The 27,225-nt window shown below is 39.5% G+C and overlaps 5 protein-coding genes and 1 non-coding gene across 6 annotated transcripts; 2 read left to right on the top strand and 4 right to left on the bottom strand.

Annotated features, from left to right (window-relative positions):
* The first annotated feature begins 746 nt into the window (after window positions 1-746).
* LOC131304835 (uncharacterized) lies at window positions 747-2,573 on the top strand. The gene has a single exon (XM_058332267.1). It carries the CDS (start codon window positions 988-990, stop codon window positions 1,507-1,509), a length of 522 nt encoding a protein of 173 aa, XP_058188250.1. The 5' UTR covers window positions 747-987; the 3' UTR covers window positions 1,510-2,573.
* A 3,996-nt stretch (window positions 2,574-6,569) lies between these two features.
* LOC131304834 (universal stress protein A-like protein) lies at window positions 6,570-9,424 on the top strand. The gene is made up of 4 exons (XM_058332266.1): window positions 6,570-6,845; window positions 8,498-8,619; window positions 8,845-8,963; window positions 9,193-9,424. Exons 1-4 carry the CDS (start codon window positions 6,662-6,664, stop codon window positions 9,299-9,301), a joined length of 534 nt encoding a protein of 177 aa, XP_058188249.1. The 5' UTR covers window positions 6,570-6,661; the 3' UTR covers window positions 9,302-9,424.
* Window positions 9,425-10,418: 994 nt separating this feature from the next.
* On the bottom strand, window positions 10,419-13,579 carry LOC131304827 (PWWP domain-containing protein 3-like). Its single transcript, XM_058332248.1, has 2 exons — window positions 13,454-13,579; window positions 10,419-13,303 (listed from the first exon to the last, which is right to left on the bottom strand). Exon 2 carries the CDS (start codon window positions 13,238-13,240, stop codon window positions 10,724-10,726), a length of 2,517 nt encoding a protein of 838 aa, XP_058188231.1. The 5' UTR covers window positions 13,241-13,303; window positions 13,454-13,579; the 3' UTR covers window positions 10,419-10,723.
* Window positions 13,580-17,063: 3,484 nt separating this feature from the next.
* On the bottom strand, window positions 17,064-17,849 carry LOC131304832 (large ribosomal subunit protein bL12c). The gene has a single exon (XM_058332260.1). The coding sequence runs from the start codon at window positions 17,778-17,780 to the stop codon at window positions 17,211-17,213; it is 570 nt and encodes a 189-aa protein (XP_058188243.1). The 5' UTR covers window positions 17,781-17,849; the 3' UTR covers window positions 17,064-17,210.
* An 828-nt stretch (window positions 17,850-18,677) lies between these two features.
* Window positions 18,678-18,749, bottom strand: TRNAP-UGG (transfer RNA proline (anticodon UGG)). The gene has a single exon. It is a non-coding gene; the product is annotated as a tRNA-Pro (tRNA).
* A 1,931-nt stretch (window positions 18,750-20,680) lies between these two features.
* LOC131304829 (monodehydroascorbate reductase 4, peroxisomal) lies at window positions 20,681-26,021 on the bottom strand. The gene is made up of 7 exons (XM_058332258.1): window positions 25,680-26,021; window positions 24,594-24,645; window positions 23,606-23,686; window positions 23,067-23,185; window positions 22,661-22,880; window positions 21,794-21,912; window positions 20,681-21,598 (listed from the first exon to the last, which is right to left on the bottom strand). The coding sequence occupies exons 1-7, from the start codon at window positions 25,797-25,799 to the stop codon at window positions 20,867-20,869; spliced, it is 1,443 nt and encodes a 480-aa protein (XP_058188241.1). The 5' UTR covers window positions 25,800-26,021; the 3' UTR covers window positions 20,681-20,866.
* Window positions 26,022-27,225: the final 1,204 nt, after the last annotated feature.

Here is a 27,225-nt window from a genome sequence, read left to right as displayed (position 1 = left end):
CCCTTTATTTGTTTTAATATCGCAAACGGGGCCACCTAACAGCCTGTAGTTCTCATTATTTGTTTGTCAATGTAATGTCCTTGCCAAACACCTTCAATTGTATAATTTTTCAAAATGTCATGCTCTCCCGTCCTCAATTTTCGTATTGCTCTTACATTTTCAATCATTGCAGTTGTGAACTCTAGTAGTTTTTAAAACATTTTAAAGAGGCTTTTCTGCTCGCGCTCGCGAATTATGTGACTTTGGCAAACACCAACAAGGTTTTGGCCATGAATTGCCATGGGGCAAAAGGGCATTATTGTCATTACACGTTCCCCTAGTTGTCGAGACTTTCCCCAAAAAGTAAAGTCGTACTTCACTGCTAAATCACTAACACATGATGGTCCAGTTCCAGGTGAGAACTTGCATGATTCAGTCTCAGGTGACCCTATTGCTGTAGCCCATCTGTTCACATTATATTGGCCCGTGTGGCTTACGTAACTAATGAGCACTTGAAAACAGCTCCTTATTTCACATTCGCACCTGGGGTTTTATTGCTTTAGCTCGAGGAGTGCTAGGGACAGAGAAAATTGACAAAAAAAATATTCTTAAAGTGTACATGAACGATTTAGATTCACTGTACCGTGCATCTGAGCCATTCATGTACACTTTAAGAGTATTTTCTTTGCACCTAGCATTTCTCCTTTAGCTCTCCTTCATTCCACACATGGACCTTTTTACCCTTTTCAGAATTAACAACTGGGGTATAAATGCATGAAACAAAAGAAACTCCATTCCATGTACTAGTACCAAATCATAAATCTTTCTCTCTAAACTTAGAAAACTGCATATATATTTCCTATATTCACATCTACAGGCCATATGTACAGACACATACACGTAAATGAGAGAGAAATTGTGGAGAGAGAAATCAAGACTCTTGGAATTCTTGGTCTTTTGCAGGTCTAACTGATCGCCGCCGCCGCCGCCGTTCAATCAGGCAATCGAATGGAGGAGAACCCGTCTCGTGTTCCGCGTGAAAGTGGGTCCGGCGAGGCATGTTGTTCAAGAAGGGGACCCACAACAAGGAGTAACTGCCGGCGGCCGGCGGAGGACGTCTCCGGAGATCTGAACGAGTGCTCCGGCAAGCATTGCCAATCATGCATCGGCGGCCTTGTGGCTGACTGTGTAGCCCTCTGCTGCTGTCCCTGTGCTGTGGTAAGTTTCTTTGCTCTTGCGTTCTTTAAGGCTCCGTGGATGATGGGCAGGAGGTGCTTGGGGTTGGGGAAGAAGAAGAAGAAAAAGAAGAGAAAATGTGAGGGGGAGATCGAAGGGAATTCAAGAAATGGGAGGGCAGAATTGGAAATAACGGAAACTAGAATTGGGTTTGAAGATTGGGAAGCGAAAGATGGGGATTCGAGTGCTAGGTTTGAGGCAGAGAGGGTTTGGTTGGAGTTGTACCAGTTGGGTCATTTGGGTTTTGGGAGGGTTTCCTTTACTGGAGTTCCTTCTCAAGGTAAGGGCAATTAGGGTAGAAAAATATATATTTTTCATGAACTTCAAAGTCCTGGTAATTTGTTCATTCAATATGGCTGGAGGGTAGGTTTTTACACTTTACTATCTGGATTGGGAGTTAAGTGTTCCTCATTTTTGCCCTTGGCCATGAATTGTACTAATTTGTAGAGGATTATGAGAGGAAAAAATGCCTTTTTGGTTCCCCCACCCCATTTTTCTTCCTCTTCCCCTCACAGTTTGGGAAAATGGGTCATTTGGAAATTTCGGGTTGTTGTTGTCCATGTTGCCGAAAAAGTCAATTGGCCATGGATTGTATAGCTGATTTTCCATCATTTCTCTCTCAAAGTGAAATTGGGGGGGGGGGGGGGGGGGGGGGGGGGGGTGTCGGAAGAGTTTTTTCCTAGAAGCTCAAGTGAAGGTTAAACAACTGGATGGATTGATTTGAGCTTCATAGCCAATCCTAAGGCTGCAATCAAAGTGAAAATGTCGTAGTCTAGTGAATCCCAGATTAGAGGTTCTTGTTTCCAAAGGCTGCAATCACTACCTTTGGGCTATAGTTCTGTTTTCTGAGTTCGACGATTAGGGGTGCATGTCCAAGCAGCTTCTGTTTGGTTGATACCAAGGGGGACAAATCATCATCTGAGGAGCCATACAAATGTTTGAAATGGGTAGCGTATGTGCACCATGATTGGGATTGGAAACTATACCAATAGTAGCTCGGCATCGGGAATCAATGACTTTTTCAACACCCGAAGGTAGCCGCACAAGCCCATGTGCAGCATTTGATGGTGATGCTTCATCTTGGTTTGAGCTCTATGAAGGTCAACTTTTTCCCCTGCCAGGCCTGCCTCGTCTTTAATTGTACAGCTGTGGAAGTAGATCTCATCTCACTGAGCCTGCCTGAGGCTCTAGGCCCTGGCACTTCTGTTTGTAGTTTGTTCCTTTGTCTTTGTTTTTCTGTTTCTTTGGCATTTTTGTGCTTCCCGTTTGTATTTGGCTCAGTGAAGAAATGAAGAATTGGTTCCTCTTTATGTCGATGAGAAATGCTCGAGACACAGGTGCCCGCACGCACCATCTGATGCGCGTGGATTTTACGTTAATCGTACTGGACTCATGCGATCTGAATAATTCTGGACACATCAATATCCCGATATCTGTGTTAAAAATGCTCATACTTGCTGCACTGGCTGCTGCTGAGCTTTCTTGAGATACGAAGCCAACCCCAACATTGATTTGCTGTTGCTCACGTAGGCCTAATTAGCAATCATTCATGCGAACCCACGTACGCCTAATCCACCAATTTGTGTGGCCCACGTAGGCCTAATTAGTAATCATTCAGAGCTCTTGGGCCACCACGTGGCCGTGCCCTTAGTCTCTCCCCACCACACGTTGCAGGGTTCTCACACTTAGTGTTGGCTCTCATAAAAATGTGTGGTTGTGAAGAGGCTTGGAACACCACATGACGGTGCTCCAAGGGCATTCAATAATTTTCTTCATGCAAAACTACTCTCACTTCTATGGTCACCAAAGAGTTAGTTTTGTTCACCCTCTACTTAAGAGGGTGAACATTATCCTTCTTTTCTATTGGTTGAAATGATGTGGACCATATCATAAAGTGATGTCATGCTTACCAAAAAGTGTATTGCATGATAAGCATGACATCACTTTGTGGTGGAGTTCACACCATTTCAACCAAGAAAGGGTAATGTTCACCCTCTTTTAAGGAGGGTGAACAAAATTGCACTCGGTCACCAAAGCTTTTGTGGTCACCTAATTGACAAAAGTTTTTTTTACGGAGGCTCAGTGCATGAACAAGTATTTGTTTACAGAGCGGCGCAATCTCAGCCGTCTATTCGCTCAATCAATGGTTAAGATTCTTTTTCAATTATGACAGGTCATAGATTAACTTTTCCTCAAAAAATTTTTTATTAACATCTTAACCGTCCAAAATACTTTTGAACTGTCACGATTAAGTATTGTAAATACTTGTTTACTGCACGTTCGTAAAGAAGATTTTCCCCACCTAATTATCCATAACTTTAGGACCCCTTGACCGAACTTTTTAGGGGAAGACAATCTATATGAGATTCTGAGAACGACTTTCATTTCGGATCTTTTACGTCGTTCTTACAGAGTAATTTTTTTTAAGGCTCCGTTTGTTTCGATGTAAAATATTTTTTTAGAAAACAAACTTCAAATTTTTATTTTTCAATATTTGGTTGGCATTTAAAAATATTTTCAGAAATCGACAAAATAGTGTAGAGAGAGAGGGAGAGCTTCCATGGTGGAGAAATATGAGAATATTAGAATTGAATGTAGGTCAGGACTGACGATCGAGAAAACTGAGTAGTAAGAATTGAAGTAGAAGGCAGTTGGTTCATTTCGGAAAATAACTTCCGAAAGATTTGAGGGTATGTTATTTTTATCCAATTAATGAAAAATGTTTTACATGTAAAATATTTTTCTTATTTTTTACACAATTAAACACTGAAAAATAGATAAAATATTTTACCAGAGAACATGTTGCGTCCAAACAAATGGAGCCTAAACTTGGTCTACTTTTTATAGTAGTAGTTTTTTGATTCCTCCCGTCAAATCGAACAATGTGATGTAAAAATTGTACCCCCATCTAATACAGTAAAAGTTAAGAGAAAACAAACAAAAATATAGTAGGAAAAAAAGTCACAAAAAAATAAGGCAGAGAGCCATGAAATAATTAACCCGTTCTACTTTTCCTTTTTAAAAAATATAAATACAATAATTTTTTTCAATTTTTCAAAAGATTTTATCGAGATATATCAAACGAGATCTATATTACATATTTTTTAATTTCAATAAGCTCTTTTTTTCAACTTAAAAATAAGTATTTATAATATTTTTTAAGACTACCGTTAAAGTCACTCTCCTGCAAATGTATTTTTAGTGCAAAAATATATTTACAGATAAATGACATTAACAATAAAAGGCGTGGAAATTAGTCCCGTGCAGCACGACGACATTTGGGGGCATTCAAACGAGACAACAGGACCACGTGTCCCTGAAAGTGCGCAGGAGCTGTAGCCATCAACCGTAGTTTTCCCCTTTGAACAATCAGGGCTGTTTTGGGTAGTGAAAAGTTTCTAAATTTTTATTTGTAGTCGAGAAGTTGTTAAGTATTTTCGGTAATAAATAAATTGTTGAAAAATGTCAAATTGTTTCGAATAGCGAATAGGTTGTGGATAGGTTTGTGAATAGAGTTACTGTAGCAAAAATACTTTTTATTTACAATTTTTTTTCTTCGTAAAAACGAGATGATAAAATGCTAAATTATTATTTTTAGTGAAAACGGATGATAAAATTCGCTAAGTTTTTATTTTTTGATAGTAAAAACGGGAGCTCAAATTTGCCTGTGCTCAAGAATCGGAGAGAACGATAACCCCATTTTTCCTCGATGTGGTCCTTTCGTTAGCATGGTTGGAGTATTTTTTAGTAAGCGTGGATGAATTTTTTACTGGTGGGTTTGGATTAAAAAATTGGGTAACTTATTTTTTTGTTCTTATTCAATTTTTTTTTGCATTTGTTTGTTTTGAGTCAAACTTTTGTGACTTATTGATTCATCTCGACGAGAGGAATCAAAAAAGTAAAAAATTTTGATCAAAACTCAAAATTTTTTGAACAAAAACAAAAATAAGTCAGTAAGTCAGCTTTTTTTTTTACTTATTCTTGTCTTTTTGAAAAAAATTATGAGTTTCGATCAAAATTTTTTTTTATTTTTCGATTCCTTTCGCCTAAACGAATCAATAAATCACAAAAGTTTGATGCAAACTAACAAATGCAATTTTTTTTAATAAAGACCAAAAAAGAAGTTACTATTCCACTTTTAAAGCCAAATGAGGCCACATCACGTTGCTCGAACCGATGGGAGAAATTTTTTTATTTTTTATTTAGAAAATGTTGATCGCAGCCCCATGAGCGGTAGATAATACTCCTATGTAAAACACATGCATTGATTTCGGAGAAAAATGCATTGAAGTATGTGAAAGTGTATTAGTATTATTGGTGAGAGATATTGAAATCCGAATTCGTTTGACATCATTGACACGTTATCGATCACCTATTGAGCGAAGGGTAACAAGATCCATTGAGAAAGAAAAAAAAAATTCACACTTCCCTTTTAATTATTGAAGGTCCCTTTTTTTTTTGTCTTTATTTACATGAAAGTGTCAAACCCGGGGAATTCCTATAGATTTCCGATGGATAACAATCCATCTTTCTCGCTTTCGCTCTTTCTCCCAATCGATCGCGAGGGTTCCGGGCATGAAATCCATCACTATACCGAGCAGATCATGAGCATTCACATCTCGGTCGAACGGAACTGTGCGCGATTAATTATAGTACTACTTTGTATGAAAAAAAAAGTGACTCAAGTGATAATTCTAATTTAGTAATTTTACGTAAATTAAGACAAAAAAGAAGAAGAGTGTCAATGGATAAAAAGCAGCGAGCGTGAAAATCATTCTCTTTTAAAAATTAAAATTATGAACCAAAGTATAAAAGTATAAGTCTCCGTTCTAGAACACCTCCTTAAAAAATAAGTACTTATTTCACATTTTTAAATTCAAAAATAATATAAATGAAAAATAATTTTTTAATTTTTTTTTGCACCGTATTAAAAATATCTATGAGATCTATCAAACAAGATCTATATTGATAAAAAAATTATTTGCATAAACATTTTTTAGCTTGAAATTGCCTTTTAAAAAATAAGTACTTATTTTCTTTTCAGGACCCGTTCTAGAAACCTTCTTAAAAAATAAGTAGTTTATCTCACATTTTCAAACTCAAAAATAATGTAAATGAAAAATAATTTTTTAATTTTTTTTGCATCGTATAAAAGATCTCATCGAGATCTTTCAAACAAGATCCATATTGTATATTTTTAAATTTCAATAAACTCATAATTTTTTAGCTTGAAATTGTCTTTTTAAAAAATAATTTTTTTTTTCTGTTTCTGGAACGGGCTTTAAAAAAAAAAAGAAAAAAGAAGAAGGAGAAGAGTATTTTAGAAGAGAATAGTAAAATAGAGAGGCTGATGCACTGTGTGTCCAAAGGTCGTTGTCGAATTCCACACTCCTCGTGAACAATCTCGACGCAAGAGAGAGAGAGAGAGAGAGATAGAGAGAGAGAAATGGAGGTAGGATCGGAGCCTACTCGGATAATGGTGGGAGTGAACGAGTCGACGATCAAGGGCTATCCTCATGCTTCCATCAGCAGCAAAGGAGCTTTCGAGTGGACCCTCAAGAAGATCGTCCGCTCCAATTTCTCTGGCTTCAAGCTCCTTTTCCTCCACGTCCAAGTCCCCGACCAAGACGGTTCTCTCTCTCTCTCTCTCTCTCTCTCTCTCTCTCTCTCTCTCTCTCTCTCCCTCTCTATATATATATATATATATATATATATATATGTATAATATATATACGAACGAACGTCCTTCTTATCGTTTGGCTGTTTGAGTTGTTTGACTTGGTGTTTGTTTTCCCGATTTACTTTCTGATCTCCGTATATGTCACTACTTTGAGAAAATGAACTTGATCGTACATCTGTTAATTGATGAATGAATGTGATCGTGCGTCTGCTAATTGATGAACTGCCTTTCTGTTCAACGGTAATTTGACAATGAACTTGTAATTAGGGCCGTAAACGAACCAAGTAGCTCATGACTTGACTCGGCTCAACTCGCTTAGTAATTGAGCCGAGCTTGAGCTCAAGTTTTGGCCTCGTTTACTAAACGAGCCGAGCTCGACACTCAAAAGCTCGGCTAGGCTCGTTTTAAGAGGCTTATTAAGTAAATTAGTCAGGGAGCTCGAGCTCGAGTTTTAGGCTTGTTTAATAAATGAGCCGAGCTTGAACACTATGAAGCTCGGCTTGTTTACACCCCTACTTGCAATCTGCTATTCCCTTTGTGAGAAGAAGTGTGTACGGCTTGTATTGGGTATTTATTTTAGGTATGCTATTCGTGGCTCCTTGTGTGAATTGTCCTCAACATGGAAAAATTGATGAGTGAAACATGTTCATGTGATTGGAAAGCGGTGTCTATTGCTGAGCTCAAGGGGAATGGTATTGTTAGCTCAGAAAGTCTAGGAACACAACTTTAGAACGCGATTCGGGAGCCATTGGATTTATGTGGGTGCAGATGCATTGAATGGCTCAGGACACAGTTGTGTCCTGACTTGTGTTCTATGTTTTCCTAACATGCTTCCCTTTCTATGTCCAGTGCCTGAGCTTGTCAAGGGTAAGTGCAGTTCGGTGACATAGTTTCCATTGCTGTTTTATTTTTTGGAGAATCAAGGTTGTGATTTGTTAGTCATGACTTACCTTTATGGTTTCTCATGTTCTTGGTTCACTTCAATAGGCAGCGAATATCGAAGGCAAATGTATGGAGTTACCTGCATATAGGTTTTGAGAGGCGTAGCATATCATTTTCTAGACCTGTCTACAAGCCTATAACAGGATAAATCCTTGTGGTTTGTTTGCTCTTTAAGTCACGTAATGCGGGTGATAGAGTGTGAGCATTGAGCAAGAGTGAGTTTGAAAATGTCTTTAAAAAGATCCCAGTGTTAAAATTCGTGAAAGCGAGGATTACACTCCGGGATTGAGAGCGGAAGTGAGAGATCCTGCAGGAGGATTATGTGACTTAGGTTGTGCTTATCATATATAATATCATTGATGTATTTTTGCAACATTGGTGTACAGAATTTAAACTTGCCATGAGGGGAAACACTCTATTCGGTTTTGTCTTCCATTCTTCTGAAATCTTTTTGCATGTCACAAATAGGAAAAAGATGTGAGATGTCAATGTTTATTTACCAGGAGTATTAAACATGGACATTCATGTACTTGAACAACATAATTGCATCTTTGAGTTGGGAAGATAGTAATAGCTTGTTCTTAGATTTGGGTCTATATCTAGTTAAATTACAGTAGAAGAGTACCAGCTGATAGCTTTTTGTTCATATATTTTGTCTAGGTTTCGATGACATGGATAGCGTCTATGCATCACCTGATGATTTTAAGAGGATGAACCGCAAAGACATGATAAGAGGGCTTCATCTGCTGGAGTACTTTGTGAATAGATGTCATGAACTTGGGGTAGTGTTGAAACTCTCTTTGAAGGCCTGCATGACCCTCTTCCTTTCTCTTTCTCTCAGCTGCTAATGCAACACCCCCCCCCCCCCCCCCCCCCCCCCCCCCCCCCCACACACACACACACACAGAGTCGATATATGGACTGTTCAGACCCACCTATGTCGGTAATTTCAATTGTAATGTGATATTTGCCATTTGGTTCTCAATCATTGCAGTGGAATCTTGTAGGTTCCTTGCGAAGCATGGCTTAAGAAGGGTGATCCTAAGGAAGTAATCTGCCATGAAGTGAACCGAGTCCAACCAGATTTCCTTGTTGTCGGAAGCAGAGGTCTTGGCCCTTTTCAGAAGTACGTTAAGTTTAACTATTCATAAAGCTATGATCTCATATTGTTCAGCACTTAGTATTTAACTGTTTGGGTATCGATGAACAAGGAATGAACACACACACGCACAATTTGTATATTATCATAGGTTATCGATGTATGATAATATGATTTGTAGTTTGTGACCAGAGTAGTGTATGATAATGTTCAAAACAATTTCTGATTAATTACTCTTCCGAATCTGATTTTGCAGGGTTTTTGTTGGCACTGTGAGTGAATTTTGTGCCAAGCATGCTGATTGCCCTGTCATCACTATCAAACGCAAGGCTGATGAGGCTCCTCAGGACCCGGTCGATGACTGATTGAACCGTGATATGCTTTGTTCTTGTAGATGTCTTGTATATGAAATTCTTCCAAGTTTGTTCTCCAATGTAAGAGTATACTTCTTTTCCGGGAAAATAACTAATCAGAAAATTTAACTTCCATGATTTCGTGTACTGGGTTTGAATGTCATCTGGGAATAAGGATTGCACTGAAAAATTGATTTGGCAGGTGATTCAGTGATTTGGACTTTTTTGTCCCCTGTTTCCCTTGACTTACTTATGTGGTAGTATTAGTTACGTGGAGATGCTGATCTTGCAAAGTTATGGATCAAGAAACAGCCAGTTTGCTGCCATTTTGCTCTTGCGGACTGAGACCTGTCTGGTTTTTCTGGCTTATTTGCTTAATACTAAGCAATCAGGAAGACAGCATTGGCTATTGGTCTGTCGTCTTTCCAGTTAGTGAGCCGTGTGATGGGAAACCTTCTCGCGTGGTTTGGAGATCACTGTCAGATTTTTGGATTTCTAGTTGGAGTCGCATTCGTTGACAAAACCGCCCTAGGTTCCCTCCAAAAAAAAAAAAAAAAAGAGTGAAATAAGCAATGTTGACCAAACGGGATTTTCTCATGCTTCTGTTTTTTTGTCATCTTGCCTGTCTGATTTATATTGTTCTTAAGCTTACTCTTCCTCTCTTATGGCCATTTATGAAGCCCACATAATCGGACGAAGTGCGAATTCATTACCAAAGGCGCACTTGAGATAACAGAAGCTTTTTTATTTCAATCATGGAGGAAATGAAGCTGAAAGAGGAAAAAATGACATTTTTGGCTTTGTTCGGTTCTTAGTTTAGTTTTGTTTTCCAATTATTACCCTACTTCTTTCTCCAATCATTACCTTATTTCTCCAATTATTACTTTCTCATCTCTCTCTCTCCAATCATTACCCCTCTCTTCAATCATTCTTAGTTTTTTCCCTTGTTCCCTAATTACGCAGAGGGGCAGGTCGCAGAGGTAACCCATAAAAATGTAGACATAAAAATTAATTCACAGAGGTAAATCAGGCGTCTGGGCTTGCGCGTGCTCCTGTGAGAGAGAGAGAGAGAGAGAGAGAGAGAGAGGCACTTGAAAGGCAATGTTAAGGCAGTTTGTAGCACAGGAAGTAAACGAAAGCAACCATCCATGCCAAATTGATAGCCTATGGGGTAAACTCTTAACTTCTCCTACATTCGTAGAGGCATCTTTAAAAGCAATTAGAATCAGAGACCAAAGATTACACAAAGACAAGAAGCAATGGCAGCACCTTGAAACGGAAACATGTTAGGATATTTCAAGCGAAATCTAGTGCGAAATAACTGCAGAAAAGATTCTGGTTTGTGGTGTGAGCACACAACGTTAGGTTGCAGTTGGTGGGTTCGGTTCAGGATTACCAAAACGAAAATAAACATCTTCTCTTCCACCACTCCCTTCACGAGAGAATGGACTCGGCCATTGAGCTCACCTTCTCCAACAGCCCTTTCATCTCTCCCTCTAAGTTGGACTTCATCTCAGCCAACTTATTTCCATCACAATTTTCCAGCATTTGTGTCATCATCTCAAGTTTCTGCTTTATGAAGAGAAGTCGGGACGCTTCATCAACATTAGAAGCCCCAGAATTCAAATGCTTCCTCTTTCTACCAGGTCGAAGATTCTGGTACATTTTGTAGTTCAAACCATCCAAATATATCGCACTTCTAAATGCAGAAATGAATCCCCCCATCATATCAACCACATTTTTGTCCCTCAAACATACAGGATTCAGAGCCGCGGATTTCACTTCGGATACCACTTCCTCTGTAGATGCATTGATTTCCATTGTGTCAATAATCTTCTTCTGACCCTCTTTTGGTGGCTGAGGACTTGGGTAATCAGATGCGTCGCCCGCGTCATCAAACATCAAAACAGGAAGTTGATCAGCCGCCTTGGTTGTAAAACTCGCAATTTTCAGGGATTCTGCTTCAGAGTCCCTCTTAGTCTTGAAGCAGGAGTATCGAGCTATCGAATGCAGGCTTGTGAAGGGAGGGGATAAATATTTGCTTATTTTCCTTTTCCTTGATAAAGACACATTCTCAGTTTCTTCTTTGGCATCACTGTCATCATTCTTTGAACTAGATTCTTTGTCATGCTTAGTTTCTTCTTCTTTACCCCCACTACCCTCGTTTTTAGCCATCAAGACACTGTTCTCCATAGATTTAGGAGACCCTAAAAGCTCTACCACCTTCCTACTCCCCATCTTTTCCCCCGAGGGAGAACGGAAATCACTGCCACCCTGATTTTCCTGTTCTTCACTGCCCTTCCTTTTCTTCTTACTGTTGACCTCAATGACCTTGTGTTCTTTCATGAGTTTTGCTACGCTTCTCCTCTTCCTTTTATGGAGGAGATTATCCTCTGATAACACTCTACACTTCTGCAACAATGGTTGATTCATTCGGTCAAACCCATTTCGGCCCGGGGAAGAAAACGAATCCTCTTTCGATGGACCACTAAAATCAGTATCCTGTTCCCTATTTTCGTCTTCCAGCTCTTCCATAAACTGGGGTTCTTGGTACACAGCCAGTTTTTGCCCTCCTTTTGCTCGATAAAATGCTGACAAATAACTCCTTAACACTGTGAGATCAAGCAAACTGGTGCTAGAACCAACTTCTGCTATACACCTCAGGGTTTCATACAGTTCTACAGGTCCAAGCTGAGGAACTGATAGTATACTCATATCATACTCAGGTACAAGAACCCCTTGCTTGATTCCAGCATTCTTTGCTAATGGTCTAGCAAGCCCAACCCGATTTTCCTCCGGTATACACGAGCAAGTCATTTTCAGTTCCACAAGCCTACCAATCTCATCAAGAGCTTTCTGCAAAGCATTCACAAAGCTCTTGGAATCACTCTGCTTTGACATTTCTTCGAAACCCTCCGCAAATGGTTTCAATTGGGATGGGGTGCACCAAGAGAATGAGCCATCTCCAAAGTATCCAACAAGCAGCCGCTCCCTCTGGTCATACTTTCTTGCATACTCCGATGCATCCGAAGGATCGTAAATTTGTCCAGGCCACCAAGGGTGACCCCTAATTTTCCCCCACACAAAGTCACCTACAAAATACTCAAGCTCTTCATCAACTGCGTCCTCATCCTCCTCGTTCTCGTTTCCAATAGCATTCACCTCGTACTTCCTCTCTCCCTCACCTGCCGCATCCCTGTTGTCGCCCATCTTAGACTCAAAAACTGGAATTTCCATAGATTTCTCATCTGGGTCTCCCCCATTTCCAGCCATTGACCCGTTGTTATCTCCATGCCCACCATTTTTCCCATTTTCCTTCCCACTATCCAACGAGCCATGAACCTCCACGATAAGCGAAATCCCATTGTGTTCAGCTCCATATTGAGGCTTATCCTCTGGCTCATCTGTCACTTCAGCATCTCCAACAAAAATCCTAGCCCCATTTTCATGAGCTCCAACACCTAACCCAAGTTCTTCATCACCCACACGGGCCACATCCTCATCCTCATACTCTTCCCCATCCTCCTCGTTCTCGTTACCATCACCATTCACCTCATACTTTCTCTCTCCCTCCCTCGTCACATCCCCATTTCCACACATCTCAGACTCAAAACCAGGAATTTCCATAGATTTCTCATCTGGGTCTCCCCCATTTTCAGCCACTGACCCTTTATTATCTTCATGCCCTAAATTTCCCCCCTTTTCCTCCCCACTATCCAACAAGCCATGAACCTCCTCAGAACTCAAAATCCCATCCTGTTCAGCTCCACATTGAGCCTTATCCTCTACCTCATCTGTCACTTTGGCATCTCCAACAGAAACCCTAGCCTCATTTTCACGAGCTCCAACAACTAACCCTAGTTCAGACCCATATCCAGATTCCTCTCCATTAGTACACGGGGCAACCTGAGAGTGAGGTGGTTCTAGGGTTTTTGTTGTCTCTGTTTCCATATTGGGAAAGCCTTTTCCTTTCCAAACCCTCTTCAAATCTTCAAAGGATATATTGTTTAACTACTGTAACAGAAACAAGTAAAATATTGAGAACGAGATTGAAACCAACAAGTCTTGCTATGATTTTGGCTCTGGGAAAAAAAAAATGGAAACCGCTACACAGACAGATTATACTATTACGTAGACAAACAGATTAAAATAGATAGGGAATACCTGTGGGCTGTGGGTATGATTTTTATTATTAGCACCATTTTCCACAGGAATTTGGGTATCTCATGGGGCGAGAGTGTGTACTATGGACTATGGAGAGAGAGAGAGATGGGTCTGCGCGGTTTTTTGGAGAGAGAAATACTAAATTTGTGATTTTGAAAGGGAAAAAGAGCAGCTGGAGTCTGCTGGAAGCTTCATCAGTTTTTCCGGCTGCTCGATATTCGTGAACTTTTTAATGAAGATGTTTTAGATATTGCTCATCCTTTGTTCATAGACATTTGCTTTGTTTTAAAAAAAAAAAATGAAGAAGAACGAAATACATAACGTCATAACCTCAAAAAAGAACTTTAGCTTATTCTTTTTGCGTATAGTGAGGCGGACACGTGGGAAAATACGGTCGCCATCCGTGAGCCACTTTGTCCTAGCCTTAAAAGAGGGTGTTTCTAAACGAATAATGCTATGTTTGGGTTGGTGTTTGAAATTTTTTTGAAAAATAAAAAGTATAATAAGTGGAGAGAAATAAAGAAAGAAATATTAAAAATATGAAAAATCTAGAGGGAATTTTTTGAAAAATTCTTCTTGGCATAAGGTTTTAAGAAATTTTTTGTTGCAATCAGAGGGCCCATCTGCATTCCCCCGTCAACCGAGAAGATAAAACATGCGTTGAATACGTTCTGGAACGGGACTTTAATTCAGTCTTGTTTTGATTCGGGGAATGTTCCCCCTAATTTAAATTAGACTTATTATGAGTTGTTTGGCAAAATAAATCAAATGATTTTTTTTGTTCTTATTAAAAAAAAATCTCATTTTTTTTGCGTTGATTTTTTTAGGATTGTTGATTCTTCCTGATGAGAGAAATCTAAAAAGTAAAAAATTACAATCAAAATCTAATTTTTTTTAAATAAAAACGAAAATAAGCCAAAATGACCCCGTATTTGTGCCGTATTCCTAAATTGTCCCACTTTGAGACAGTTCATCAGGCCGATTAGTTTGTGTGACACGGTGTTCAAAATCATCACTTAAACTTTGGTCCACCATCTTAGACCTTTTCTTCAGGACCTCATCAGCCCGTTTCAATCCAGCTTCATACCCAGTCGTCGTGGTACGGATAATGTCATGATTGTTCAAGAAATAGTTCATAATTTGAAGCATAGGCAAGGTCAAATTGGTGGAATGCTTATCAAGATAGATTTTTGGAAAGCGCCTACGATATGTTAGAATGGGGTTTTTTCAGCAAAGTCCTTCACTGGTTCCAATTTCCCAAACCTTGGATTGACTTGATCATGTCTTGTTGCATCATCAACTCCTCCCTGTCGATATTGGTCAACGGTTACCCTACTGAGGAGTTTTTACCTTCTGAGAGGTTACCCTACTGAGGAGTTTTTACCTTCTGAGAGGTATCCGGCAAGGAGATCCGTTGTCTCCTTAATATCTCTACCTTATGCCTTGAATATCTGTCTCAGTGCTATTTCTTTGGCTTGTGATAGCAAACATACAAAAATTAACCTGTCCATTGTCTTTTCCTTTGACAAACTCAATAGCCAAACACGGTGTAAACAGATTGTTCCCACAAACTAGAACGCTGGAGACAAATTCAAGACGAAATGTATGAAATCCAATTGCTAGCTCTGATTGAAGGCAAAAAAAAAAAATTCATGATTTCCATTAAACTTGGAAGCATTAGTTAATTTGCATCGACGTAATATATATAGATATAAAGATATATGCAAGAAAGTAAATTTTTTTTTTTATAAGTAAAATATATGCAAGAAAGTACCAAGATCACTCTCAATTGGATATACCTGAATCTATCCCAATGATCATCCGATGGATAGACCAAGTGGTTGGTCAATGCTCCCTTACCTCGCTTGATATTTGAGTTCAAGTCTTAACACTAAAGGTTTGGTCCCTAAACGATAATTGACATCAGATGGCTTGAAGATAATTGTGTGTCCTTTTTCTATAGAAACACATCGCTTTCTTGGTATGATCAGGGAAGGATGGTTCCTAATGAACTGATTCTGAGATAATGGGAAGCATGACATGAAAGCAGCAGCCAGTTCAGCCTAGAATTAGGGAGAGAGTATACTAGTTTACCAAATTTAACTTCATAAGCATACAAAGCCAAGGAACAGCGATAAATTTCTATCTACAACTCGACGGAGGAACCCTGCGCAACAGAGATTTTAAATACACAAGTGCAAAAGCGTGTCACAGCAAACCAATTCCATATGAAGATTGCATCCAAAATCCATTGCCCCATTCCTCTATATATCAATGTATCCACCTCCATAGAGTGACACCTCAAGCAGAGAATATCACAAAACAAGAGAAAGCCAAAGAAGATGGGATGCTTGGGAAAGGGAGAATAGAACTAGGCCTATGTAATTTGATAACTACAACTCAACACTAGGGTCTCTTTTTTATGTTTCTTCTGTTGGGAGATTGAGGACAGTTTTCCTACCAAACCTATCTACAGCCATTCAGGTCTGTCAAAACTAAAAACCAATGCTATGGTTGCAAGTCAACGCAATGACTATTACATCTCTTTCCCTAATTTTTCCTAATACAGTATATGCCAAATGATTTCCATCCTTCAGGATTTCATCTTTGTGCTTCAAATGCATTGCTTGGATAACAAATTAGAACATTGTGTAACAAGCTGTTAGCTATAATTCCAAAAGAGTAAGCATGAGAGGAATCACTCAACGTAGTAATTATCAAAGATCATCATCATCATCTGAGATTTCTTTTGTTAGGACATGAGGTACCAAGAGAAGCCTAAATCAAAACACAACTCATTAGGGCCGCTGGATAAATATAATAATGTTCTCTCACACATGTTTTTCCTCTTAGGTTAGGATACATTTAGGCTTTCTATGCTTTGGCAACGCATTATAACCACTGACCAGTAGGGCAACGCATTACATATAATACTCACAAGTCACAATTCACAAGCATAAGTAACACATGAATGGGCTAATCCCCTCGTCATTAGAAGCCCAAATAAGGTTCTCATCTTGCCAAATCCTGCCAACTAAGAAGCGCAGTCACTTCTCCGGGCCTTTCGTATCTGTATCGCAGACGCGTCAAAGTCAAACACAGACATGCTTGGACGTGTTCCCGACATGTGAAAATATGTGTCCGAGTATATAATTGTTGTTTACTTAGTCGAACCATTTTGGACACTTTTATCTTTAATTTGAAAAAAGTGAATCTTTATAGAATATATGAATTTTACATGTATATAATACGTAAATCTTTATTTGCATTTAACGTATTGTGTCCGTATCCTAGTTTTGGGGCAAATCACGAGTCTGCGTATCCATGTCGTGTTGTGTCTTTGTCATGTATCTGTATCCTTGCTTCTTAGCCTAACAACATACGCACATTTCAAGATTTAGGCCCCGTTCTGCTAAGGTTCTTATTTTTCAAGTACTTATTTTTCGCTTTACGAGATAGGTCATTCTCTCACAATACATCATTTTCAATTCAAATAATAAGTACTCATACTCATTTCGTTACCGGAACAGGGCCTAAGTAAACAGTATAACAGCAACAATACATGTAATGCACACATATAAACACGTAATCAAAAGAATGCCAACTGAAATTCAAGAAGATTTTTTTCTTTTTGGTTTCAATTCATTACCCTACCAGAATACAACTTTACGTGACTACAAGCACAATGGATAATTTCCTTCCAAAATACACAAAACTAAAGAAAATTTACCACAACCGAATCAAGTTCGATTAATCTCTAAGCAATGGTGATCTTAGCTCCGGCCGCTTCGAGCTGCTTCTTCGCCTCCTCGGCCTCCTCCATAGAAATCCCCTCCTTAAACTTCTTGGGCAGCCCTTCGATCAAATCTTTCGCCTCTTTCAACGCCAGGTTCGTCAAAGCCCTAACCGTCTTGATCGTCGCTATCCTCGCGTTGCTCGGCACCTCCTCGATCACCACGTCGAACTCCGTCTTCTCCTCGACCACCGCCTCGGCTTCCGCGGCCGGCGCTGCGGCGACTGCGGCGGCGGCGGCGGGGGCGAAGGAGGCGGCGGAGACGCCGAGCTTGTCCTGGAGGTACTCGACGAGCTTCTGGGCGTCGGCGAGGGTTAGGCTCGAGATCTCATCGCCGAGTTTTACGACTTTTTCCGGGGCTTCGACGGCGGCGACGGGGCGGAGGAAGGTGGCGCGGCGGCGGAGGGGTTTGGGGGCGAAAAGAGCGGATTGGAGGGGTAGTTTGGGGAAAGCGACGGAGGGGGTAGGGTTAGTGGCGAAGGGAGTGGGGTAAGGGGGAAGATGGAGGGTGGTTGTGGAGAGAGTTGAGGCCATTTTGGGTTGAGAGAGAGAGAGAGAGAGAGAAGAGGTGGGAAGAGAGTGAGAGAACTGAGAATTGGAGATAGGATAAGGGGTATTCGACTATGGCTACTATAATTGGTGGGATGGTGATTGGATAGGTCGTTTAATTTGTGTGCGCGTACAAAAGCAGGAGCGCAATTGAAAAATGTCTTTTAAAAATATTACAAACTACCAAAATCTACGAAATCGAGAATTGAGAATACAATTGCAGCATGAGAATTAAGAGCGGGAGCGAAGAATACTTTCATTATGTGAGAAAAAGGTACCGACACTCCATGTAAGGTTCACCTTGGGTCTTATACAGATAATTCTCTTATGCGGCAAGCTCCATCTTATTACTATCTACAAATTCGAAACTTCATTTTGTTCACGATAATTTTTATTTTTTAAAATGTAAAAATTAAATTTATCCAGATGTAGATAAGTGTGCTTGACCAAAAGATCAAATTTTGTTCAGAATCATCACTTATCGGCATCCGAATGAATTACTCCTAAGATTTTACTAAACCCATTAAGAATTTATCTTAAACAAAATAGGAGTAGAAGTTTCGGATATTTTTGCATAAATGTATTGATTAAACATTTATCAACATCCGAACGAAATAAATCTTTTACGGTAAACATTAAAATTTATCTTGAACAAAATAAACGTTCCAAATTTGTGTGGAGTCCAAAGTGTATAAAATCAGTACACATGAAAGACGTATAGCAATTTTGGTACAAAAATGTTCGGAGTGAGATGTGGTTCAAGGATCGTTGACAAAATTGCCCTTCATGCTTTGCGGAAATACATAGGCGTCGTGGTCTGTTTCCAGTTTTTGAGTCCCCTGATGGAAAAGGTTAAGTTTGGCAAAACAGGAAAAAAGGAAAGGGGCATTCCGAGAATCGAACTCGGGACCTCTCGCACCCAAAGCGAGAATCATACCACTAGACCAAATGCCCACGTGTGTAGAAAATCTGAGAACTTCTAAATTTTAAATCAACAACAAATGGATCTGTTTGTGACAAATATTGAATTTTGGTAAACCTAACGGATTACAAATGGTATCCACCAAGTCAAGGCCAGCTTAGAGGATAGGCAAAAGAAGCATTCGCTTCGGGCCTAAAAAAAAGGTATAAATGAGGACCCCAAATATATATATACAGAAATCTTCAAGTAAGGACCTTATATGCGAACCTCCCATTTCTCGTCTTTCCCGATCTGATATCGATGATCCGAGCCGCTCAATGTGATCAGAACGTGATTTTAAAGGTACTCGCGAGAAATTGGCAAAAAAAATGACCGAAAAGGGCTTGATTTGAGCAGTTTTTATTTGAACCGTTAGATAAAAAACAAACAAAACTGCTCGGATGAAGCCCTTCCCGGTCTTTTTTTTTTTGCTCATTTCTCATGGATACCCTAAAAATCACGTTCTGAACACATTGAGCGGCTCGGATCATCAAAATTTGATCGGAAAATGGAGGTCTGCATTATATTAAAATAAGATAGTCCTTATAAGAAGGGGACTCTATATATGTATGTATATATGGCCCCAAAAAAATTTGCACTAAGCCTCCTTTACATAAAATAGTCTCAATTAAAATTTAGAAGCTACAAAATAAGTCCAATGATGGATACACTGATTATCAATTTCCATAGGCCATAATCCATTACGGCATTACACTAATGCCTTGTTTAGATGGGATTTTGAAAAAAAAAAAAATCAACTCAAAAAATATTCGTTACCCTTACTTCCGATCATTACTCTCTATTCCCTCCAATTATTATTCTCATTTCTCTCTCCACTTATTACCCTTATCTTTAATTTCTACCCTAATTTCTCTTTTCACTCATTATCCAAAAACCAAACTCAATTTTTTTTCAAAACACCATCCAAACAAGGCATAAGAAAGGCTGTAAGCGATCAAAAAAAGAAGGAAGAAACGCTTGACTTTTGAGGACTCGAACAGAAGGGACACAAAGACCGACGACCGTGGACTGAAAATACTATCAAGTAAATTTATTATCTTGAGCAGTTGATCTAATTGATAAAAATTTTAGGGTTTTTTTTTTAATTTATGGTGATGACTACTATCATAATGTGGGGTTTGAATTGTTTGATTTTAATTCATGGGTGTCCGATTGGAGATCACTTCATATATAAACTATATATTCTTATATTTGTAATGGAAAATCTTCTGTAATGATTTTTATATGAAACTCTTTGTAAATTAACTTTTGTATGGAAAATATAGAGATGTCTCATTTAAGAGATTCGCTTCCGTCCTTCAAAACTTATGAGCTGGCCCTGCGCCAAGTGTTGCAGTACAAATTAGTCTCTTTACGACGACAGTAAACATATTAAATGCTACTACCATTTTTCACGGACTATTGTAAGTGGAATTCTTTCCCATATCGCAATTCAAATATAGAAGCGCCAAAGAAAGCTTGTGAAGGGTTTGATCCAAGTACTGAAGAGTTTCACAGATTCTATTTTCAAGTCATTTGAACCATAATTACAGGTGTTCTTAACCTGCTCAAAGTAATTACCATATTAAGGGTGTTCTCTTGGCCTTGGCCTAACCATCACTCCAGGACCGTTAACCACCTTCTTTTCATTCTCCGATGTCGACTGGGCTGGCTGTCCCGATAGCAGACGGTCCCAGATTCACTATCCTTTTCCCTCGTTCAGCTGACCAGATTTAAGCAACAATTCACATCAAGAATGCAGTAGACAAAGAATCAACTTCAACATTAGAAACCTAAGTTGAGTGGTACGTACCATGTACTCTTATGCATTTGACCGGAGGTTCAAATCTTACCAAGTACAATTAATACTACTACCAACTTTCGCCGAGGAAAAAATTACAGTAGGAGCTGGAGATCAAAAAAATCATTAGGAACTGAGGTATACTTTTGCATTAAACACTCTATTGATCCTTCTTCTGTTTGAACAGATATGATCTCACAAGATCTGAGTATTTAAATTCCCCAGCGTTATGAATGCTACAACATGGCTATTACAGTATCGAAGCAACGAAATAAAAACCCACAAATTCTGACAACAAATGATCTTTTCTCACCACCTCCGCCGCTTCCTCCCATACCAATATGCAAACGCTGCCACTGATGCCGCCACAACCACCCCAGCCGTTGCATGCCAAGCATACAATGGTCTTTTATCCAGAACAAGAGCGGAACCACCACCATCACGAGGAGGCGGTGGCTGCAGCAATTTCTGACTCTCTGCCAACGCGTATCCCAAACCTAGCTTCTCAAGCTCACCCAAGTCCTCAATTGCTGGCCTGAGCCTTGTGACCTTGGATATAGCCTCATATTGCTCTTTGCTTCCACCTTCTAGGAAGGAACCAACAAGATGACCCTTATTAACCCAGTACGCCCCAAAAGTATTTCCCGAGAAATCGCCAAAGTGGACTACCTCTCCTGCGTTGTCTCCGTAGAACTGCCACGACAATGTGAAGACTCTGGAATAGAAGAAAGGCAGGTAGTCGAATTCGTTTGTCTTTTCCAGATCCATTATTGCAGCCACGGCATGTCTGGCTGATTTCCGTGCTGAGTCAACATGTTCCAGCCGGCGGGTTTCGCCGAAGAGCTTGACCGGAAATGCGGCAACGTCGCCGACAGCGTAGACGGAGCTGTCACTCGCCTGCATTTGTCCGTTTACTTTGATCCCTCCCTTTTCCATAGTCAGTTGGCCTTCAAATAGGGCTGTGTTTGGACGGATTCCAATTCCCACCACAACCATATCAGCAGGAAGCCAACTACCGTCCTTTAGGTTAACGGCCGTAACCTGCACAAAAGCATAGCAGCCCTATGTTAATGGAAGGCGACGGGTGAGACATATGGTGAAATAACTTTCCTCTGATCTGCCATTAACAGATTTTCAACATCAGAAAAATGGGCATATGCTGCAGAAATGCGAGCAGCAAAAGTTTCCTACGCAAAAGAATTCCGGATTTGGAAAGAGTGTAAGTGAAAGCATCACCTTTCCATCAGAGTCCATGTCAAATGATGACATGACAGTTCCTTTGATGAATTTTACTCCTTTAGCAATGTAATAATCCTCGTAATAACTCGCAATCTTTGGTGTAAATAAACGGGCCACTGCAAGAGCAAAAAAATAAAGGACTCAAATGTATACACAATGTTTCTCAAATACTAGTTTTGTCAGTGCTGAAGATAACTAAACACGGGAACCAAGAGAACTTTACTATGCTCACAATTTTTTGCAGGAAAAACAGAATCATCGTATACATGAAATGAAAGACTACTAAAACTAAACACGTCTCCAACCACAAAAGTAGATATGATAGCAAAACAAATATTGAAAAGGTCCTTGTGCATCCCATGAGAATGAACGAGATTCTACTCCATTTTGTATTTGAAGGAGGACGCAGAAATTATTCAAAGCCACAGACTCTGCTTTGGTTCTGCTAGCCTGCAAGGCGCTTCGGAAAGGTATATACCAGAATGGGTATTTGTACCCCTAAAATAAGGCATTCCATTGGAAAAAATTTACAAGCTGGGAAGCCTTATTCAACTACAAGAACAAGCGCAAATAATCAGACTCATAAGCAAATGTTCCATGAGCCCTAGCACAGGGCATCACCTGTCCCTTCTCATGAACCATAGGACAGAGGGGGTTGAAAATGTGAAAAATCTGGCTGGATCGAAATTATCCAAAATATTTGAGCTACAAAAGATTTTTCGAACGGGCTTAGCATATTGGGAAGCTTGGGAGAATTGGAAGATGACCATTCTATTTTATCATTGCAAGGGGATGCTCAAACATGTAAAGAAATTTAGGAGGGGAAACATCAGTTATAAAAATGGCTCCAATTATAGAACTTACTTGTATGTGCCTCTGGAAAAACCATTGTGACATTTAGTTTATTTATCACCAGAGATGCAGCACACTCCATCCCTATGTAGCCACCACCAATGACAACGGCATTCCCACCGATACAGGATTGCATCACATCAACAAGCCTGGTTGCGTCAGCCAAATCACGCAAATAGCACACATTTCCAGCATCTGATCCGGTAACCCCAAACTCTTCAAGCTTCAAGGCCTTCACATACACAACAGACGCAAATCAGTCAACAAATTCCACCAATCCTTCGTCAACAACATCTCATTTATTTGCGGGCATGTTTTGCGCCACAAACAAAGGGAAATACGTGCGCGCCGATCAACAAAATTGTGCTTATTTGATACAATTGAAGTATGTGAACTAATGCAAGGTTAGTGTCAATACCCGAGCACCTGTTGCAATGATGAGAAACTTGTAGCTTATAGTTTCACCAGTCGCCGTTAATAGTGTTTTCCGCTTCACATCTGCTGACTTAACCCGTGTTCCAAGAACAACTTCAATCCCTAGAGAGAGGGAGATAGAATCCATCTATTAGAGATTACACCAAGAGAAAACCAAACAAACTAAGCCTCTGTCCAAATCAAATGGGGTTTCAGCTAACAAAAATACTGCGCTCATCAAAATCATAAGCGTAGGGCTCATCAAAATCATAAGCGTAAACATAAGTCTAGCTTTGTGTGCTGTAGACTAATACTTAACTGAATGAATGATCATTGAAATGCGCATTCACATTTCTACGAACGCAGCCTTTACAAAGTAAAAAGTCAGGGAACACAACCATAACCCTAGCCACCATACACATCAGACATATATATACATGTATACATGTAGGTATATCTATATATCTATCTATCTACACACACACACATGCATATGTGTGTGTGTGTGTGAAATGAATGGGGCATAACAGGGGGAAAAATTACCATGTTCCTTGTACCATTTTGGGGTTAATCTTTCCTCATTGGCACCTACACAAGTGTGAAAAGATGGGAGGCGTGCTGGAGCTGCATGTCATCACAAAAGTAAATGTCTGTAAATCTAAAAAAATAGAGATGGAAAGAAAGAATTCAAACTTTTAAATTGCCCTTTTAGACGTTTAAATTGAAAATCATGCTACATACATTTCATATAGAAATCTGCAAGCATGGGCAAGAATCTCAGGACAAGAATTCCACAGGTTTTATATGACTTCCACAGATTTTCTCAAAAAAACAAAAAAAGGCGGGATACGGGGAGAAAATTGAAAAGTACTAGGAGAAGCACTCTTTTTACATCCCTTAATTTTACTAGATGATGGATGACAACCTCACTGTCAAAAGACTCACTATTCCGACTTTTTCATAAAGGCAAGTGCAAGGTTTGGATAACTTCTAAGAGATTACCAATGTAGAGGAATTATTTAGTACTAATAACATCATCGTTCCTATTTCCAATTACAATGGTTTACCTGTACACATTTAGGGGGTATTTGGGAGGTAGATTATGGATTGTATTTATCCATTCTGCCACAATTTCCGTTTGGGAGATCCATTCCCAGAAGAATGGATTCTCCCACAATCCATTATGAAAACTACACTTTAGAGACAAAATCTGAGAATCAGCCCTGAGGAGCTTTTCCATTATCCATTTAGTGATTTAGAGACACAAGCATGAGGCACGTGGAACCTCCAAAAGAACTCTAACTAGATGCCAAGACATTTTCACATAGAAATGTTTGTAAGAATTCCAAGAAGCCATGAGGTGGTGGTGAGCTTGCACAATTGCAAAGAGCACACAAAAGGGGAAACAAAGAAAAGGGCACAACATTCCATTAACTATGTAAATGGCTCATCTAGCACATTGGAAGCATCATGTGACTTAGAGAAGAACTGAAACTTAATCACACCCATGATTCTGAGGGTAAAAAGATACCTTCTGGGAGCAAAAAACCTTTGCTTAATGCAGGTCTCTCATAAGGTACAACCTGCAAGAGTAATAGAACACACTAAGCTATCCCATATTAACGTAATATAATGACGATCATCTTGCATAAACTTCCCTGAAGTAAACAAATCAAACACGGCATCAAATAAAAAATACAGTTTGAAGAACCAGCAAAAACGTTCATGAAAATGATCATGAGAGTGAAAGAAAAGACATCTGAGTATTGGTTATCCAACAGGTATGACATTCCTCTACGAATTTCTGCATTCAAACGAACAAGATACCGTCGTCAAGATTTGTAATCAACTCTGTATCCATTCCTGTCAGTCAAACAGGCCCTTTTGGAGTTTTTCTACATTCTCTCACCATTTCCGTCTCCAAGTGAATATCAACAGCCCACAAAGCAATCAGAATTGTTTCACAATAGCCAACTACAGAAAATAAACTTTCAGAAGTTCCAATCATACGACAGACGTTGTGTATGCTCAAAACATTGGAAACCAAACACAGTGAAAAAACAACCACCCAATAACTTGAGCGAGCAAACCCTTGCCTCAACAAAAGCTTTCCACCATCAATACTATGACCAAACAAACGAAATGGAACAAAATAAACAATTAATGAGACAGTAGAGCACAAACCCAAACATAGCAACCTACTAAGATATGGAAATAGAGAATAGATATATAGAGAGAGGAGGAAAAACATACACAAAAAGAGAGAGAAACAAAGGTTAATTACACAACACTTGAAACCAAACATGGTGACAAATAGATAGCTCATTAACTTGAGCAAGCACAAACCTTGCTTCACAGAAGCTTTAAACCCATTATTGGAGACTCAAAAAAATTAGTCTTTATAATAAAGATCCAAAATTTAGCATGGTTAAGAGTGGATTGGTTTCCTAAAAGGGAGACAGTGACCAACTAATGAAATCAAACGAAATAATCAATAACCAAAAAAAAAACCCCAAAAAATAGCAAATGCGCACGGAAAAAATTAGCTACCCAACTACAGATGGAAAGAGACAATGAGAGAGGAAAAGAAATTCAGAGAGAGAGAGAGAGAGCTTACGGATTCTTCAGAGATGATGCAGAGTTCGCCATGAGAGACACCTCTCCTAGTGAATTCAAGAGCGGCGTAACCAGCTGCAACCCCTCCCCCTAGTATCACGTACACGAAAGCTCTGCCCATCCAATCTCTCTCTCTCTCTCTCTCTCTCTCTCTAAAACCCAGAACTCTTCCCTCTCTCTATATATATATATGTATGTCTATCAAGAATTTCTTGGGAGGGTCACTGGATTTGAATTTAATGGAGTGAATACATTTCCATTGCTCAGAAGGAAAATTGGAGAATTTTTAATTCTGAATTTTCTACCCATCGGCCATCGTACCTACTCCATGTTAAAACGGGTGAGGATGAAGAGAGGGATGGTGCGTATCTTGAGTAATTTTACCATAATGTCCCTCAGGTGAGCAATATCCAGTGCTCGTTTGTCTACAATAAGAGCTGCAGAAGAGCACGAGGACCACGAAGAGTTGGATTTACATTTAACCGCGTAGGGCTGCAAACGATCCGAGCTTGAAAACATTTGAGCTCAACTCCTTCAAAACTAGTCTAGCTCAACTCGACTCGACTCGACTCGGATCACCTCGAGCTCAAAGAATCAAACTTGAGCCCAAATAGTTTTATTATCGTAGTGTTCAAGCTCGGTTCATTCACTAGCTAAATGAGTTGAACCTTCACAAATTCGGGGTTAACTCGTCTTTACTAAATGAGCTCGAAACTCAAACTGGATCTCGACTCGTTCGACGGAGTCTCGAATTGCTTGCAAACAGCTCGATTTGTTTGCAACCCTTTGATTGCCAAAGGGCAATTGTGAGATGCTATGTTTTTTTTTTTGATCCACTGTGAGATGCTATGTTAACCTTCCTAACTTTTAAACGTATTTTTAGCTTTTAACCATAGCGCTATTTTTTTTTTTGCTTTTCTAAACACCTATTCTTTGAAGTGCACATCTCACTTCACATTGTAATGTACAGTATGATAAAAATCAGTTTGATCAAAGATCGAAAGGATTCATAGAAATATAAACCTATGGCCAACGTCGTTCTAAACGTAAACCAGCAACTTAACTTTTGTAGAACAAATGTGATGCGTCAAAGTAAACACTTGATGCCCGATTAAGTTCATATCATGCATTGCGGAGCTTACGAGATGAACGTTTTGGATTACTGGCTCGGGCGATGCATCATTGGGGTTGATGTGGAGTAAAAGAATAAATACTCCAGTTTGGAGGAGCATGGGGGATAAGGATTTGCATGAGCTTTTAAACCCATATTACCCATATTTTGGCAGGAGAATGGAAGTGATTGGGAAGTGTGATGGTGACGATGAGGATAATGAAAGTTGGGGTTTTGTCTCGTTCTTTTATATAACATGCATTTCCTCGTCTAACTGAATTCTGGATGAGGCTTCCAATCTCTACCACACACTCCCTGTTCTTGCTCCATTTAAAATTGTGTCCTCTCTTTTCCAAATACCCTGTGTCTTGAGATAAGGGGCAAAAGGGAGAAAGATAAACGACCCCGTTTCGAATTTCATGTCTTTTCGGGTTCG

The sequence above is a fragment of the Rhododendron vialii genome, chromosome 10a (genome assembly GCF_030253575.1).
Source record: "Rhododendron vialii isolate Sample 1 chromosome 10a, ASM3025357v1".
Lineage (NCBI taxonomy): Eukaryota > Viridiplantae > Streptophyta > Magnoliopsida > Ericales > Ericaceae > Rhododendron > Rhododendron vialii.
Note: the sequence above shows the minus strand (reverse complement) of the source record. Positions and strands in the feature narration are given on the sequence as shown.